Raw genomic sequence first — 18,772 nt, forward strand, 5'->3', positions numbered from 1 at the left:
ATGAGAGAAATTAAAACGCGTTTCTTTCCAAGGGACTTTTCTTCTTTCGATAAGAAAGATTAATTATTCGATGACTTTAATTAAACGCCACGAACTTCTCGATTTCGACGACTTTGATCAGCTTCGAGCGAAGATCACGAAAACGATTTCGGAAAAAGATCTGATATGAAGGGTCGACATCGACATTTGATATGAACGTTTTTCTTTTCGGTTAATTAGAGGTGCTCGTCGTTTTCGTATCGATAAATCGATTTTCGCTCTCGGGTAAAAAAGATCTCGCTGTAGGATGGCTCGACTCGCGACGTTTTTGGCGTTACGTCTAATCCATCATCGACGATGGAGGGAGGATTTTCTCGGCCCGATTGCAAACGAAGACAAAAAAGGAAAGCAAGCAAAAAGGTTTGTAGCCGCTACGTTCTCTCGCTACGATCTCTCGCTACGATCCTGCAATGAAAACGGTATAGACGTCGAGTATAGACACGCTTTGCTAATCGATCGCTATGGAAATATAATTAATCACATCGTCTTTACAAGTTTCATCGAACAAGTTTCAATTCTTTCGAGTGGCGCGGACGAAGTTTCTTTTGTCTTACATCATTCTCTCTCTGTCTCTGTCTCTCTCTCTCTCTCTCTCTCTTTCACCCTTTCGCGTCATTCTTCCATCGTTAACTACCGTCGACTCGTGACTTCATAGTCGGTAATTAACAGAAATTACGAAACCCTTCGATGACCTCGACAGGACCTCCACGATCGTTCTAGTGACGCGCGATCATCGATTATCGGGGGGGCATCTCGTTATCGAGATCTTTATATTTCTTTTTTTTTTTTTTTCTTTTATTTCTTTGAACTTTCTCCACAAATACGGGAGCACGAAAACGGGAAGATCGTGATATAGTATAGCGTCTGAAGCAAAGGAAATAATAATGATCGTTGTGCCATCGGTTCGCTTCGCAGATATATAATTTTTCGTTGCTGAATTTAGCTTCTTTCTTCGTTCGTATATTCTTTAAAAATAGAACGTAGGCTTCTACTCCATCCGTCGTTTATTGAAATAACGAAATTGGTCACGATCCTCGCGTAATACGTTCTCGTATACAAGGTAGCCGGCCGTGAGAAGTCACGGCCTGCTCGAGAAACTCGCGCGAATCCAACGAAAAATCGTCACGAGTTATCTAATACCTAAGATACTAACGGCCGGATCATACTGTCTCGATAGACGAAATGCATCTCTAATAATTTTAGAATTTCATCCCGCGGAAAGAATTTTGGACCTTGATATTGCTGATCGATTGACAAGACTGTAACTTCAAAGGTTTACGCTATAAATATGCAATATCTCGGTACCAAGATTGTTCGCTCTTTTTTTTTCCTTTTCTTTTTCTTTTTTATCCTTTTTCATTTTTTAGACCATTATTCCTCGAATGAATCGCCACTTCAACGAACGATCAACGACTAATATCTCCCACTCTCCGATTATCCTTTCGGCTCGCTTGCAAAAAAAAAAAATTAGCGGTCAGTCTTCAGCGACGATTTAGAAACGATGATCGTTCTTCTCCGAACTCGTCGACTCTCGTCCTTTTTTTCCTCTCTCGCGTGTTCGTACAGAAGTTTTCGATTCTCTCGACCCTGTTCTTCTCTTCGAATTCTTGTCACATCCTAACTTTAACGCTTTTCAAGCATCTTCTCGATATCGAACGATCGATGGAAATCTTTATTCCTATCTCTCCCTCTCTCTCTCTCCCCCCTCTCCCTCTCTCTTTCTCTCTCTCTCTCTCTCTCTTTCTCCTTCCCGAGAAATCCCTTCGACGTGAGGTTAAGAGACACAGCGTTTCATGGCCGAAGATAATCGATTCTCGCGCGCACGCTCGCTAGCTCGCTAGCTCGCTCGCTCGTTCGTGCTTGGTCCTTCCCGATGATCCTGATTATCGTTCCGGCGTGAAGTAAGATGGATTTTTCGAGTAAAGGACCATGACGGCCAGGAGGAGAAGGATGTAGTTTCGACTTCCGTGACTCGAGTAGAGCGTGACCACTCCTACGAACCACCAAAACGTATGACAACCGCCAGGAGCCGAGCTGATTCCTCTTTGGATCGCCGCTGGATGTTCTCCTGAAAGAAAATGCTTTCACTTGGTAAATCTTTCCAAAGAAGAGAGAGAAACCAACAAACGTCTTTCCCTCGACTCACCATTCAGAACATGAAGTTGCACGCTGGCACTGTCCAAATTACTCGGACTGCAGGTGTAATTACCAGAGTCTTCCCGCCTGGCGTTGCGAATCACGAGACTGCTAACCGTATCGTGATCGATCCTTTTAGTCTGGATGTCGATCTTACCCTGCTGATAATTGAGAACGCGATCGCCCTCGTGATACCAGAAGACATAGAACGGCCCCTCGAGAGATTGCTTTATCATGCAACGTATTGCGACCGTGCTTCCAGTTTTCACGTACATGTCCCGGTCTCCCAGGATCTCGATTTTTGGCACTAAAATATCAAGAAGGTACCGAACGTATTTCCACCCTCTCGCAGTTAACCCAGTTATCAAGCAATTTTTTTTTCTTTCTTTTTCTTTTTTATTTCATTTACGATCATTATCGAGGTATCCTCGAGCGTTAAAAAGTTTAGCGTTCGTCTTAACGATCGGACCCGGCGAACTTCTCCATCGAACGGAAGCGAGGAAAAGCGAAAGTGTACCGTCGCTAAACGAACGCTTTACTTTCGTTCGCTTAATCGCTCAGCTCGCTCGTAAAAAAAAAAAAAAAGAAAAAAAAGGAAAGAAAAAAGAAGAGAAAAAAATCGTTCGAAAGGAATAAAAAGCGAGAGAGGTAAGGCTCGAGAGTTCCTCTTGGCAAGGCTCACCGACGATGTTGAGCTTGATAATGTGACTCTTCTTCGGATCCGTCGAGATTTGGCACTCGTATTCGCCCTCGTCCCGTGCCTGGACGTATTTCACCTGCAACGTCCAAGTGTCCGACGCGTCCGCGAAGATCGCCTGGAACCTCTCGTCGGGGATGAACATGGTCCTATCCACGGAGAGTATGTGCGAGTCTCTTCTCCTGATCCACGAGACCTTATCAATTTATTCCAATTAATTACGCGACCGTACTTACTCCTCATTTTCATAGATTCCTACCTACGTGCATATAAAAGCGAATAAAGAAACAGAACGATCGATCTCACTCTACGTTAGAAAGCATGCGTTTGTTTCACCGTCACGGATAAATAATTTCTACGATGAACTTCTTACTCGATTAAAAAAAAAAAAAAAAAAAAAAAAAAAAGACAAGCTCGTATATCGTCGTATCGTCTTATTATCACCCCCTTTTCTACCCTTGTCAGGAAATACTCCGTCCGAGTAGTAAAAGAAAATTCGTCGGAACGAAGGAAGTTTCCGCTTCGCCAGTCACGATCACAAATCATCCCGGTAACCTCCTGGCTCATATATTTATTCCGAAGAGGCGGTACAACAACAAAAAAAAAGAACGAGGAAGAAGGTAGAATATAAATATAAGCGAGGGTAAGGAGGAAACCTCGTCGTTAGGCAGCCACGATCGATCTTTCTTTCTCAACCCTCTCCGACCCTTTCCATATCTTAATGTATCGTCCATCGACCGGATATTTAAGCGAGTCTACGTGCCGCGATAACTCGGACCTGTCGTACATACATACATACTTAAATACGTATCTACGTGGAAAGCACAAAGGGAAGGAGCATTTAATTTCTCGGCCGATAAGCATCCGGTAGTATCGCGAAGCAAGGTTCTTAAATCCCTTAAATTAACGCGCGTTTTCCAAGACGATTATACGAGAGTCGCGTGTCGTCGTACGCTTTGTCGTCGTAGGCAGAACTCTCGTTCCTTCTTTTTCTCTTTGTACATACACCAAAGCTCGCGAGTCTAAAGTTCTGTAACGAGAGATACGGGAGCAACGTTCCATTCTCGGCACGAGAAACTTTTATCGTCTTTTCTCTCGTTCCCTCACTAACGTCTTTTTTCGTTTCACCTCGCTCGAAGGTATCTTCCAAAATAATCGCATCATCGTCTCGAATTCGGCTTGATGGGTGAAGAAACGGAGGAACGGATCGATCGAATGGTCAATTTCCGACGAGGACGTTATACGTATTATCGTTTCCTTATTCGTTTGTTCGATCGAAGGTACGCGAAACTTTCTTCCCGTCGCTTCTTTATTTTGTTCGTTTTTTCTTCTTTTTTATCTCTTTTTTTTTTTTTAATACGATACGAGTTACGAACCAATTATTTTACGCGATATGTCGCTCGAAATACATTACGTAATCGTTATTATTCATATATCGATATATCAACGTATTGCTCGTTTACGGGTTACGAGCGCCACATCATCGAGTTCTACCACTGTGGACTATTTGCGGCCTTTAAGTCGGCCAGCAGCTCGAACCGAAGAGAGTATTTTTAACTTGCGCATCGCGAAAAATCAAAGCAAGGTCGAAGCTTATCGAGCCGTCGTTGCGTGTCGTGCGTTTACGCGCGATAAGGATCGACATCGAAAAGAGAAAAATAATAGTGTCGCTTTGTGGCTACGCCCTGGCGGGTACGCCTCGCGGGTGCGCCTCGAAGGGAAAGAAAAAAGGAAGGGGAAAAAAATTTTTAGAATTAAAACGTATATCGGTGGCGTCTAAAAAAAGAGAAAGAAAAGAAAAAGAAACGGAGATTTGTCCTGAGAACGCGCGCACTTAGACGCGCAAGTTTTGATGGAGTTTTCGATAACGAGCCTCGACGAAAGCTTTCGTGTGCTCGAGCGTGGTCGAGCGAAAGAAAAGATCGGTAACCGAACCGTTCGAACGTCGAAAAAGGATCGATAACCGGTATGGCTGTCGACGAGCACACGAAGCCGTTTCGAGACGACGCAAATTAACGTAGAGTCAGAGGGAAGTCAAGGTTGCAAAGAAGAAAAAAAGAAAAAAGTGAATTACTCAACGTCGACCTACCGATTTGTTACCGAGCTGTCGCACTTTGCACGGTAGGTACGCATGAGAGCCTAGTTGCGCCGTTATGTTCGTCGGTGAGTTCGAGTCGAAATACGGACCCGTGTAAATCCCGTCGAACCTCTTCACCAAGGAATGCGATCTGGTGCTCACACCTGAAACATCGGATATCGATTTTCTCGTTAGTAAACGTTCGACTCGATTTTAGAATCGAGACGTAGATACGTATGTATGTACATGGACATAGATAGGACACACGTCGAGATCGTCTACGTCTTCCCCTCTAGGTAGAACCTTGTACGGATTCATTTAGAATCGACTTCTCCTTGACAAGAGACTGCGAGCTGTTAACGCACCAGCCAGCCGAAAAACCCGCAAAGGAGATATGGAAACGTAACGTGACCGCGGTATAATAACGCGAATGCAAAGGGTTCTCGACGATTCGTCGTTGGAACAAAGCGCGCGAGCTCCGAGTATAATTACATGAAGCGCAACGAGAGTATAGCAGGTAGACGCGTATATTCCGTGGTTAAAATATACACGAAAGTGTCTGTGCTACGTCGGCACCACCATCAACGCCATTAACTGGAACGCGCTACGATCTCTGCATTAGGAAGGGATTAAAAAGAACAAAGCTAGAATTACGCTTTCCTTTGTTATCCTTTCCGAGGGAGGAAAAGTATAAAGGGTTTGTCCTCTGCCCGAGGGTACGTTTCTTCGAATAAAAAGTGCGGTATAACGCCTAAAACATTTTCCCTCGTATTCCAATTACTTTTGCGCGAGCGCGTCCTAGCACCTTTTACCGGGTACCTTTCTTTTGCGCTCCTCGATGCTCTCGTACGCGCCACGAGTGACGACGAAATAACAAAAGGAAACGCGAGAGAGAACGAGAGAAAAGACCAGCCTCGCCTTTTCGCTCGAGTCTAGCTCCGGCAAAAATGCTTTGCGAAATAAATCCTATCAGGACGCTGCCGAGTTACCTCGGGGAAATGGATACTAATCCAGAGTATCTCGATCCGAGGAATTCAGAGCCGGATCAGCAGCCTTCGGTCTCGAGGAATCGCGTGGGCTTCGTTCCAACGACCTTGAATATCCTCTCTTCCTGCTTCAGTCGCGGCAAGAGCAAAGCGCGCGCTATCGTTCTTCCGTGGTACGTTCGTTCTTCCTAGACGCGATCGATTTACGATTATTTTATCCACATCCTACGATACGTTCGCAGGTATCGTAGGCGATATTTTTCAACGCCATACGGGGACGCCTATTACGGAGAGTATAACATCCTACGTTATATTTTTACTCCAATTTCGCATTTTACGATAATAACGGAACGTGGTTAAAATAAAAGTAAAAATATCGACGAATTCTACTTTTAGTTTCGCGTAGCGTTTAATATCCAATCGACCTATCGAAGTTTTCTGAATAAAAAGAGAACGAGAAGGGAAAAAAAATGGGAACGATAACGATCCAGTTTGCTGGAATACTCGGAACTGGGTCTCGTTAGCGTAGCGAGTAGTCGAAAGTTGGGTCTTTGTGTGCGCATCGGTGGCAACGCGGAGGAAAGTCTACCGATATGATTGGGCGTCATTATTCTTCCGGAGCGGACGAGGTAGCTTGCTCGGAAGAGCCGATCCCAGATGGTCCGTGTGTGACGACGTGCATGCTTGACACGAATACGCGTAATTTCTCGTGGAAAGCCTCAAGAACGGATCGATGGGAAGGAGGTAAGAGGAGGGAAAGGAGTGAGTGTATGGAACGATGAAAAAAAACTAAGATCGTCGATGACGATCGGCCGTTCGACTACTCGAAAGTGGAGAAAATCTCTCGCGGTGAACGATTAACGCATCGATTGTGTCACGAAGGTCGCCAATCGATTATCACATTTTCTTTTCCCTCGGTATCTAGACCGCGTTGAAAGGACGTGCGGCAACCGATATAAGATATTTATTGCGAACGTTACGATCGAACGCTTGTCGCAACGTCGATACGCGAGAAATAATGTATTTCTTAATGCGTTTCTATCATCTAGCAGGAAGATTTTTGAACGGACTCGAGCGTACTCGAGCGGGACGGAAAGGTGACGCGTCAAAATATACCAGGGATATGCGCATCGAACGCGGAGGAGGCAGTCGTTTTGCAGAATACTCGATTCGGTACAAAGGATCCCAAGGGATGTAAAATCTACGCAGAGACGCGCACGCGCCTGTTCGCGATTCTCTCTCTTTCTCTATTTTTTTCTTTCTTTTTTTTTCTCTTTCACCGCCACCCCCTCGAAATAATTTGCCTATCCGCAAGAAAAAGGGGCCACACACAAACAGCGATCCTACATACACAGCGTTGCTCTCTGAGACACATTTTTCATTTCAGCCCTCGGAGGCATGGCTCTCTCTCTCTCTTTCTCTCTCTCTCTCTCCCCTTTTCTCTCGTCAAGATTGTCGTAAATGCTCGGAGCGAGGGACATGGAGGAAGACGTGTGCCACTCTAGCGAGGGTAGAGAAATCGCTCCTCGTCCTTTCCAGACGAAGGGAGACACTAGAAAATAAGAGAGAGAGAGAGAGAAAGAGAGAGAGAGAGAGAGGGAAGGACGATCCGAAACTAATTTTCCAGCGGGAAGAGAACGGTAAAGCTTGGATATAATCTCTTTTGATTTTCATCGAAGCGTTTCATTCGGGAAATCATAGCCACCCGTGATTTGTCATCGTTAGGCTAATACGTCGAAAGAAGAGGATGGAAAATATCGTAGAATTTCGAGGGTTCGTAGAAAAATATTTTATTCGATAAGTTCCATGAGAGAGAAATCGAGCGCGAAAAAGGACGCGGAGGTTATATAAGAGAAAGAAAAGGAAGTAAATTTCTTGGAAATGAAAGGAAGATTCGTCGTAAGGTATATTTCCCTGGAGATGGTGAGTCGAGCCGACGTAAAAAGCGACGAGGGTCGCCGGGAGGTTGCGTCCTCCTTTTCACTTTATTAGAACGACACGTACGCACGTTGCTCGTGCAACTTTACGACGTCGTCACGTAGTTCCAAACCACTGCATGAATCCAGATTTAGGATAGTCTCCTTGAATCGCTGACTCTCGATTTTTATTATTTCTTCCTCGCGACAAGCCTTTTTTTCTTTATCTCGCATACGTCGGAATCTTTGGCTCGTAGGCGAACAAAGGTGTTCGTAGTCTCGGCCTGATCTTTTATGATTCTTTTCTTTTTTGTTTTTTTTTTCAAGAGAATTTAAAGGAGAAAAATGTCCGTACTCTTATTTACCATTAATGTAACTCTTTCTCCTTCTCGTCGGCACATTCTCGAGTCGATAAAAAGTCGCGAAATAAGGGAAAACTCGATCGAGCGAACAACGGGGGGATGCACGACGAAGCTGGTGCTGATGTGTACCTGGTCACGAAGTAACGCGTTGCGGTAAGTCACGGGTCATTTATCAATTTAACGCGATCATACGGGCCGTAGGTAATAAACGTTGATACGTTACCACCGTGCTAAACTTTTCTACGTTAAATCGAGCAATTGCAACGAGATGCGATGGGATCTGAGTTCGAAATGAAAAATGGAATTTTTCCATCGGACGAAAACGTAATAAAGAACGGTGCGTTGCGCCGTTCCAACATATTCTCGAAAAGGATTTCGTATTCTTGGAATTAGCATTGGCGTTAGCGCGATAAGAAACTAGCGAACACGCGAGTTTGCTCGGTAGTCTCTGGTCGGCACGTTCTTCGAACTGATTTTCCATAGAATCAGGCACACGTCGTTGCCACGACAGCATCGAAGGCCTAGCAGAACGGAGAAAGGGACGCGAACGACGGAGGAGGAGAAAGAGGAAGTGGAAGGGAAAGAAAAAGAGAGAGAGAGGCGAGAATACGCGCGCGCACCAAAGCTCGCAGGAAAAGCTCGCTCGGCTAATCACCGTGAAGCATAATCGGCTGTTGCGGCGCATCGTGCCGCTACTCGAACTCGTTTTATTCCATTAACTCGATGATAGAATAATCCTCTCAAAGTGGATAGAATTGCTTTTGAATACGTAATTCGAATATGTTAAGGACTCTGTGAAATGACCTTTATCAAGAATCATTCGATCGATCTAATTCGAATTTCTTGATATCCAACATTATCGTTCTCGCGAGGCAAGTTCGTATGCTCTAAAGTCGTTACGTGTTCTTTACACAGGTATTATAGATACGGGTAGGATCAAAAAGATTACTTAATTTGAAAAGTTCCTTCAACAATAATAATTTCGTCGTACAAATTATCATCGATTTATCGACGAATAAAGATTTAACGATATTCTACACCCCGGAAGAAATTCTAAGCGAGAGAGGAAATCTCGCTGTCGAGGTAACTCGATCAATCGTTCTTTTCTACTCGAATCGTTTTCCTTCTACGTGGCCGAATAGAAAATCCTTCAAGCACTAAATCAGAATTGAGAAATAATTGGCTTCATTGACGCGTACGTCCACCATCCTTGAATCCCCGAGTATCCTGAATCATAGTTACGTTGAAAGAGGTCGAAAGATCAACCGACGAGTCGTTCGATACTTTACGATGGTAAAAGAAGAAAGAAAAAAAAAAAAAAAAGACGAGAACATTGTTATCTCATAGGTGCGAAAACATCAACGAGCTCGTACGCGTTTGCCTCGTTAGAAAAATTCTCGATATTGGGGCGAGCGTGCATAAAATTGTAAACTACTTTGCGTAACCTTTAGATGACAGGAATGTCACAGCGACGACGTATGGCAATATCGAAATACATGTCAGGGAATAAAGACCCCGAGTTCGACTGCATCGCGATCGATGCAGCGAAGGACGGATGGATGGATATATAAATATTTTTCTTTTAATATTATTATAACCATTAGCCAAAAAGGCCAAGGAAACTATCGCGAATCGAACAAACATTGGAAAAGTTCGCGCCACTGGGATAAGAGAGCAAACGGGTTTTTCAAAGAGGCAACGGGCGAGATGGAAAATACATCCGAATCGATTCCAATAAAACTAGACAGGTCGCGAGGTCGAAAAATAGCTCGAAAATCCAACTGCATCGGGCTTGATGCAGCGAAAACGTGGAATCGATATACGCGCTCGTGAACGACGTCACGAGATAGGAAAAGAAAGAGTCTCTCCGCCCCCAACGATAGAATCATCTCGTCGACACGGTGACCCCACGAGAGAGAAAAGAGAGAGAAATACAGAACAGATCGAGGAGAAAAAGAAGTGGAGAATGGAAAGGAAGAGGAGAAAAAGAAAACTGGAGAAAGAAGATAGATGGATGGATAGAAAGAGAGAGAGAGAGGGTGTAAAAGAGGGCTCAAAGAGGAGGAGGGCGGCTTACAATGCAATGCCGCGGCGCGACAAACAAGGGTGGCGCTAGATACAATCCTGGACCGGGTCCGGAACCAACCTCCCTCGCGTTCTCTCGTCCCTGCTTTTCTCTCCTAGTCTTTTCGATATTCCCGACTCTTCCTTTTTTTCTTTCGATCCTAAAAGGATCATCGATCGCGAGTGTCATGCGAATCTCGTTGTCTGAAGAAGCACTCGAAATGAAAGTGAGGCGAACAAAAGAGACGGAGATAGACGGTGATGATAGTGGCGATGAGCGATAAAAGACGGACACGCGTGCGAAAACGCGCGAGAACGTATGCACGCGACGCGCACGGAGACAACAACACAGCTACACCCGAAAATCCGATCGATCCACCACCCGAGCACGGACTTCTCCCTCTCTCTCTCTCTCTCTCGCTCTCTCTCGCTCTCTCTCTCTCTCTCTCTCACCCTCTCTCTTTCTCTTTTCTACCTTGGTCACACGAATCCAAAGATCGTCGATTTCTGTCCTCTTTGCGTTCACGAGATTTATAACGGAACGTGTCGTCGTAATTCGACTCATCCCCACCCATTTCCACAGTCTCCTCTCGATCTTTCGTTTTTTTTTTTTTTAATCTTACCGGTAATACCCAAAAGGATCCAACAGACGAGGCACAGGACGTAATAGTTGACGTAAGAGGATCTCCTCATGATGACGACGACGACAACGACGAAGACGACGACGACGACGACGACGACGACGACGACAACGTGGATGTCTTCGACTGATGGTCAACTGACATCTCACAACGCGCACCACACCGTCCTGGTGCACCACGCCACTCTCTAGCCTGTTATTTCTCTCTCTCTCTTTCTCTTTCTCTATTGCTCGCGCGCGCGTTCAATGCCTCTTTCTCTCTCTCTCTCTCTCTCTCTCTCTCTCTCTTGCTCTCTCTCTCTCTCTTTCTCTCAGTTTCTCCTAATCCTTCGTCATCTCAACCACGTTCGTCCTCCGCAGTCGGTGTCGCTACCAGACGTTGTTCATGTCTTTCTTCCTCCTCTTTCTCTTTCCACTGCACAGCTCCACCGACAGCGACACCTTCTCGCAATATTCTTTTTCTCTTTATTTTCCCAACTCGTGAAAGTGTCTATCTTATCCGATTGGCACCTTTGCGAAGACACAGTATCACATATTATGTTACGTCGCGTAAACGATACGTTGCCGTTGTTAATACTCGACGCGAGAGAAAGGAGTCAAGTCTCTTCGTTTTCCAATTTTTTTCGTCTTGCGAAAGACCTCTCGAACCTTTGTATTTTTTTTTTTTGCTATCTTCCTCGCTTATATTTTAATGACACTTACGGAGGACAGCGTAGCCTCCAGATAACGCACGGCCGAGTTTTGCGTACAGGTCGTCTGCGGTTCGTCGTCCCGGGCGAAGCTCTGAAACCGCCGGGCCTCCGGTGGCACTGCCCGCGCCCGCCCGGGGATTCCGCGCAGGCGTCCTCTCTCTCTCTACTCCTCCGATCACTCAGCCTCCTCCTCCACCTCCTCCTCCTCCTCCTTGTGCTGCTTCTCCTCTTGTTCGCCGCGCGTCTACCGCCTCGCCAGCGAACCCCACCATCTCCTTCGTCTATTTCTTCTTCTTCTTCTTCTTCTTCTTCCTCCTCTTCTTCGCCGACTCCCTCTCCCTCTCCTACCCCTTTCACGACGTGGCCTACGTCTTTCTCCATGCCGTTCCTCGAACGTTCGTTCACTACCCTCGGCTCTTCGTACCAATCTCTCTTTCCTTCGAATTCTTCTCTCTCTCTCTCTCTCTCTCTCTCTCTCTCTCTCTCTCTCTCTCCGCTCTTCGATGCTCCTAACGCTCGTGTACTCTTTAACGCTTGCCCTTCTAGACTCCATCTATCTTCCATCTTTGTTTATTCAAAGGCAGGCCTACCGATTTGACGCCATCGACCTTATCCCTCGATCGTTCTTCTTCTTTCGTTCGAAACTCTTTATTCGTTTTTGGCCTTCCGCGTTCGCTACGATTCCGAACGAGATAGCCGGCTGGTACAAACGACGTCGCTTCTTTTAATACTTGCCTCGTAACGAGCACCATTCTCGAACGTTTCCGTATCGCCAAAAGCAAAAAGAGTATAATAGCCGGTCGCACCAACGTCGGAGACACCGGCCGTAATATTATGCAGTGTGCGGTTAATTACGAGGGTACCTGCTCGCGATATATTTGCTTCCTCGCGTCTACCTGAGCCGTTTTAGTTCGTAAATAATTTTAACGTGTCAACGCGTTTGAACTTTGCCCCATGTAAATCTCTCCTCCTCCTCTTTCTTTACGAGATTACCTTTCAACAAGTCGTCGGTGCTCTTTCTAAGCGGCGAGAAAACTTTTGGAATTTAATTTCAATCGATAAATATCTTTAGAATAATTGTTTGACGCATCGGCGATCGAGATGAATAACGAGAGGAAGCGAACGGATGCATTATGCGATCACGCGCTTCGAGATAAAACAAAGTTGGTATAAGGTCGCTAGGTAAAATGTATTTATAAGCGTTATTATATCGAGCCTCGGCGCATATTGCATTTGACGTACATACTCGTACATGGACGAGAATAATACGCACGTTTCATCGCGAGCCGGCGTTTACTCGATCGCTTTACAAAAGTAATTTTTTTCCTTTTTTTCTATGGTGTCCGTGGACATCGTGATCGCTGGCGGTAACGATTACTCTTTCCGAGAAAAAGCGCGGAAATAAAAATCCTCCGCTTCTGCTATTGTTCGGATAATTGTCACCAACGTGGATACGTCACTTCTTTGTATACGCGTCTCTTTATACGTTACATGTACTTCGTTCGAGAGTCCTTTTGCGAGAGCGTTTTACCGAAATTAAAAGTTTACTCGAGTCTCGTACGACGGAAAGTCGAATATTTTCCATGCGACGAATAATACTTTCAAAGGGAAAATGACGATAAAGAGAACGGAGATGCTTCTTCCTCGATGCTTTTTCAAACTTTCATGTTCCTTACGACTCTCGTTTCCTCCTGCATCCTCTTCCGCGGAGACGTATCTCTTGGGTCCAATTTGACGGGTTCTTATAGTGTTAACTTTATCTTGCTCGACGATTCCTCGGCACGGAGTACCTACTTTACGCTTTTCAAGCGAACTTATGAACGGACGAACGACTTTCTTTTCTCTCATTTTTCTCTCAAATTCCTTAGCATATTTGCATCCTTTGCAACGCTCGTCGCCGAAGAATCGACTTCGTTTGAGAAAAGTTTCGCCGAGAACTGCTAATTTCTGCGCAAAGGTTCTATATTTCTCACCGAATTCGTATCTCCTCTTTACGCTCGCACGGATTCCTTTCCAACGAGTCCCTTCGACCGCTTCGTTAAGACACGATAAAAATTCGATCGACTCGATCGCGATTGCTTCGCGTCTTATCGAATGTTTCCATCTAATTTTTTTCTTCTCGACTGATCGATTATTCGATCGCTTCCTTGTTGACTCGATGAAAGCGTTAGTTCGATATAGGTAGTTGTTATATCGAATAACTCGGCGAAGACTTAACCCGCGATAAAATCAGCCAACTTCTTCGCGCGACGTCGAGCGCTCGGCTCCTCGTTGAAGATTGGAAAATTCCAGTTTCCGCTTCTATCGCTATATCGCGATACAAAATTAATTAGCCGCGTCGAAGGGTAGAGGTGGGAGGAGCGAGCGAGTAGCTCTGCGACGTCTGAAAGATGCGATAAAATAGAAAGTTAAACTTTGTATCGAGGAAATTGAATAATGAGAGGAGAAACACTTTCCATTTTCCTTGGAAAGATCCGTACGTTGCAGGTTCCCAACGTATCCGGGATATCTTCGATCGTTGATTCGTCGAGATTAAGCTTTATCGAAGACACCGTTCGCGCTTCGAGCAGGAATTTTCGAGCGAGAGGAAAACCTAAAGACTCGGAGGTAGAGCGTGGAAGAAAGAGGTGGATTATCGAGTCCGTGTTGGAGGCGAAAAAGGAGGGACGATGGTCTACGTGCCAACGTTTGGTAAATTGCATAACTTTTCTCGTCGGTGATCAGACGGTTTGCTCCTCTATACAACCTACGCCATTTTCCTTCCACCGTCGGAGATTTATCGTACAGCCCTTTGCCTTTCTCTCTTTTGGAACCTTTCTCGGAGTTACGTAGGTAGAAGTTTCGTAAATTTTTCTATCTTATTTCTCCCTCGCTCTACGTTTTACCGTTAAAAGAAGAAAGAAGGGAAAGGAGGAAGAGGGATGCAATCGAGAGATCGTCGAGCTATTAGCTCCAAAATTGATTCCCTCGATTCGTAGTACGTAGTCGTTGATTTTTCTTAGATAGAAAAAGACTTTAGACTTTGCAAAGAAGCAACGCGAATATTTGACGACGCATTATCGATACGGTACGCGATATAAGAGGTGAAATTCTACGGAAGCTTTTCGCATCTACCGTTGGCCGACTTAATACGGGGTCAAGGTTACCAAACTTCTCCAACTTATTTGTTTCGCGATTTTCCTCATTACACTTCACAAAGTACGCTCCTTCGATTCTGGACTTTCAGCTTGTCCCGGTGTTTTCATGCTCCGTATATCGATCCACGTAGAACGACGAACGAAACTTCTCGTCGAGCTCGCTCGTTAATTGGCTTCTCTTCGCGAGAAGAGAATCTTCGCCTCGCTATTGTAGAATAGCCGAAAAAGTCGAATGATATACATATATGTGTGTGTGTGTGTGTATAAAATAGGACGTTACTGTTGCGCAGAAAAATGCATAGAGACATCGAGCCGTGCCCGAAGAATTTCAACCTCGCACGAATTTTCTGCCTTCCTCACAAATTTTTTTAGATAGCTACACTACGTATCTGAGATATATCGAATCAGCGAATCATTCTTATTAAGTACGCGAAGAAAAAAGAAAGAAAAGACACGGAGAACTTTCTTCGAGATTACCGTATCGCAAGGGGAGAGAAAGAGAGTAAGTAGCGTCGGTCCCCTTGACGCGCGTGTACGCACGCAGCCCACTCGTCTCTATCTTCACGGCGAGAAAAGAAGGTATTCTCACGACGTTGCGCTTTATCGTTTTCCCGGGGCTCTGCGTAAACGTTCCTTCAAACATTCTCGAAACGCGACATTTATTTCGAGGGTTTCTCGAGTGCGTGTACGTAGGCAAAGTTACAAGATGGAGAAAAAGAAAGGATAAAAAGAGAGAGAGAGAGAGAGAGGAGGGTAGGGGGAAAAAAGAAAAACGTTTTCCGGAATAGGAGCGTAAACGTCGCGCGCAGCTGCAAGAAGTGCATCAGACTGCTTCCTGTCTCGTCTCCGCCGTCGGAGTGGAATCTCTTGCAGTTGCTTCTCTTCTTTCCTCTCTCTTTCTCTCTCTCTTTCTCTCTCTTTTCCAGCTCGTTGAAAATTCTTTCGCCCGTACGAGAAAAACGTCTCCTCTCGATTGGTAACATAGCTGTGAATGCCGGAAACGTTTCCCTATATTTTTACTGTTCCATATACGCTCGTACGAGCGGAATTCTGATGGTGGACAGAGAGAAACGAAAGCAGACTCGTCGTGCGAAGCATGCCACTCGCTCCAACATTTATCTTTGAACGACAAATTCGCCTTGTAACGAGGAACGACGAAGGTGGCCCGTTATTATTTTATATTATCGCTAAACGACCGGACCAATTTCTCGCTAGCATTACCAGCTACTGTACTTATCACGGTGCGTTACTTAAATCATTTTTCACGATGAATTTGCTCACGCCATACGCTCGTTATTCTCTAAAAGTAATGCTATCGTACACGCGCGATTTTTCTTACCGTATTCCTCTTACATAGATGCTAAATCGTTCTCGATTCGACGCAAGCTCTTTACGAAAGTTTCATCAAAATTGTCGAAATCGCGCGCGTTAAGCGTATACATTCAGTGACGGACGTCGCGTCGCGTCGGCTCGGCTCGGTGAAATTTTTTCAAGGGATGATGACTGAGCACTCCTCTTCCGAGACGAATAATTAAGGACGTTACGAGTAGTACCTGAATATCTGAGATAATTGGATAACGCGTGAGAAAATGAAAGTTTTTATGCGCTTCCTATGTCTCTCTTTTCCTTCTCATCTCTCTTCGTTCGTCTAATTTCCTCCCCCCCCCCTCTCTCTCTCTTTCTCCCTCTGTCATCTCCTCCTCCCCGTACTTTCGCTTATTCTGAAAGTTCGGTTGTACGGATCTCCGTAAAAACACGTAAAATAAGTAAGCTTTTCCGTTTAACCCGTGGCATTCGCGGGCACGCCATATCGATGTAGTTTGTCATACGCGAAAGCAGGAGCAACGACGTTATCGCTCTTACGATTAATACCTTTGACAAATCGAGGCGTCAAAAGCGGGAAGGAAAAGGGGGAGAATTGCTGGAACGAGGTTCGAAGAAGTGACATAAACGGAGGGTGGAGAGAAGAGGGTAAAAGAAAAGAAGCGTCTACTCTATATCGACGAAGAAACAGCCGCTCGTTTTCCTTTCCAAATTGCTTGGAGGGTAGAAATTCTGCGCTTTAAAATAACGTCTCGTGGCTCCTTTCGAGCCAACTATACCTATCGCGTATCCTCGAGGACCGACGTTAGGAGCCTTTTTCTTTTCCATCGGCAAATTTATCGCTCGTTACTGATAATCAGAGTCTCTACGTACCGAACATTACGCTTTAATCGAATCTCTCATAATTAGGAACCGCAAATCGTGCTAATCGGACGTGAATTTTGTCCAAAGCAAAAAGAACGATAGAGATGAAAATATACGAAACAATGATAAAGAGCGAAAGAGAGAATATTTACGAACGCGATACTCGAGAGTGCTATGAAATTCTCTTTGTTGTTGAAAAAAAGGAAAGGAAAAAGAAAAAGAAGATAGTACCGCGATATCGTTTTCAAAGATCTCATTTTATTTCCCGATAATAAGATACGATAAGAGAAAGCATACGCGTAAACGCGCACCGTTGCTGGAATTATTACGCGATATAATGTATCGTTCTCCGTGGAACATGCGTTTCTCCATGAGCGAGCTCGTATGTCTCTACTCTATGTTTCTGCGTATACGTATCGTTATTCCTATAAATGTAAGTTATACGTTTACACATTAGATATACAAGCGAGATACGTTTATTGCACTTGGAATATACTGTATATTGCGGTCGCGACGTGAGAAATAAAAGAAGAGACGAACGATAAGTCGTTCTTATTTCCTTTCTTTCAAAATCCCTTTTTCCTTTACCAACGAAACTTTGCCTTCTGGAAGATAGATTTTGCAATTCTATCTTATTAGCTCTCGAACAGGTGATACGACGTACACTTTCGTCCGACAACTGGTTTTTTTTCTTAACGAAAAACGAAGATAATAATAAAGAAGGGAAGACAGAGGGAAAGATTAAAGAGTGCGAAAGAGGGAAAAAAATCGTATACGATATCAGGGAGGATCCTTTTTCCATTATCGTTAATGGATCTGTAGAAAATAACGTGGAAAACGAGGTTTCTCCGAGCACGAGGAATTCTCGTGTCCATTCCGGCGAATTTAACGATTTCGGGACGGCGTCGTGCGTTCGCGTTTCGCTTTAAAAAATAATATCGAAGGATTTTGGTGCACGTTTACGGGCAACGATGCGCAAGAAACGTAGGTGCCTTCTCTCGTCGGGACGGTTTCCTCGTTTTTTAAACGATCCGCGACTTCTACGCGGAGTCGTTGCTTCCTTCCCCTGGCCGCCATCGCGGTGCCTGCTTACGCGAGCGTGTGCATTGTAGTCATTTTTTCAGTCTGGAAACGTCGCTAGCATGTCTTTTCTGCAAACAATCGGGTCACTGTTACGGTGCGATTGTTGACGAGGAAAGAGAAGTAGAAAGGGCGAAACGAACGATGAGGAGGGCCGAGGAAAACGACAGAGAGAAAGTGAGAGAGTGAAAGAGGGATGAAAAAAAGAGACAGATAGAGAGATAGACGGAGTCAGGAGAGAGAGAGAGAGAGAACGAAGAGAGCGGTGAGAGAGTCAGCCGACGAGACCTTCGTAGAGCCATTCTAATTGGGGCAGATGTTAATTAAGGCGCGCTTAGGCAAAGACGACGAGGCGACTACGACGGTTACGACTACGTTGACGACGACGAAGATGACGACGACGACGACGACGACGACGACGACGACGACTTTATTCGTGAAAATAATGATCTTCCCATTATCCGACACTGCCGTCCGTCCTTACTCCTTAACCATTGTACTCTTCATCGTCCGCGTTATCGTCTTTATTGTTCTATTCGATGAGAATTACTTTCCTTTTTTCTTTCTCTTTTTACGAGTTGACGCTCACCGATAAGCAAAAGGATTAGCGTGGCGATAATTGAGATCGCCAAAGCACGATATAGGAAATTTCATTTTTAATCGAAACTACTGTCTCCCGCTATTAACTTTCATTTCTTTCTTCTCCCAGTTTTGTAGTCTTTTTATGGCTTCATTAAGCGGAAAGGGAAACTAAATTTT

At 44.9% G+C, this 18,772-nt stretch overlaps 1 protein-coding gene across 2 annotated transcripts; it reads right to left on the reverse strand.

The window, feature by feature from the left end:
- Positions 1-834: 834 nt before the first annotated feature.
- Positions 835-18,435, reverse strand: LOC122631585 (neurotrimin-like). Of its 2 annotated transcripts, XM_043817478.1 has the most exons (6): positions 18,404-18,435; positions 10,901-11,009; positions 4,962-5,113; positions 2,858-3,068; positions 2,186-2,482; positions 835-2,107 (listed from the first exon to the last, which is right to left on the reverse strand). In XM_043817478.1, the coding sequence occupies exons 2-6, from the start codon at positions 10,968-10,970 to the stop codon at positions 1,923-1,925; spliced, it is 915 nt and encodes a 304-aa protein (XP_043673413.1). In that variant the 5' UTR covers positions 10,971-11,009; positions 18,404-18,435; the 3' UTR covers positions 835-1,922. The 2 variants fall into 2 exon arrangements, with proteins under 2 accessions (XP_043673413.1, XP_043673404.1); XM_043817469.1 differs by lacking the exon at positions 18,404-18,435 and having other exon boundaries at positions 10,901-11,749.
- Between the last annotated feature and the right edge of the window lie 337 nt (positions 18,436-18,772).

Source organism: Vespula pensylvanica, chromosome 1, assembly GCF_014466175.1.
Source record: "Vespula pensylvanica isolate Volc-1 chromosome 1, ASM1446617v1, whole genome shotgun sequence".
Taxonomy (NCBI): domain Eukaryota; kingdom Metazoa; phylum Arthropoda; class Insecta; order Hymenoptera; family Vespidae; genus Vespula; species Vespula pensylvanica.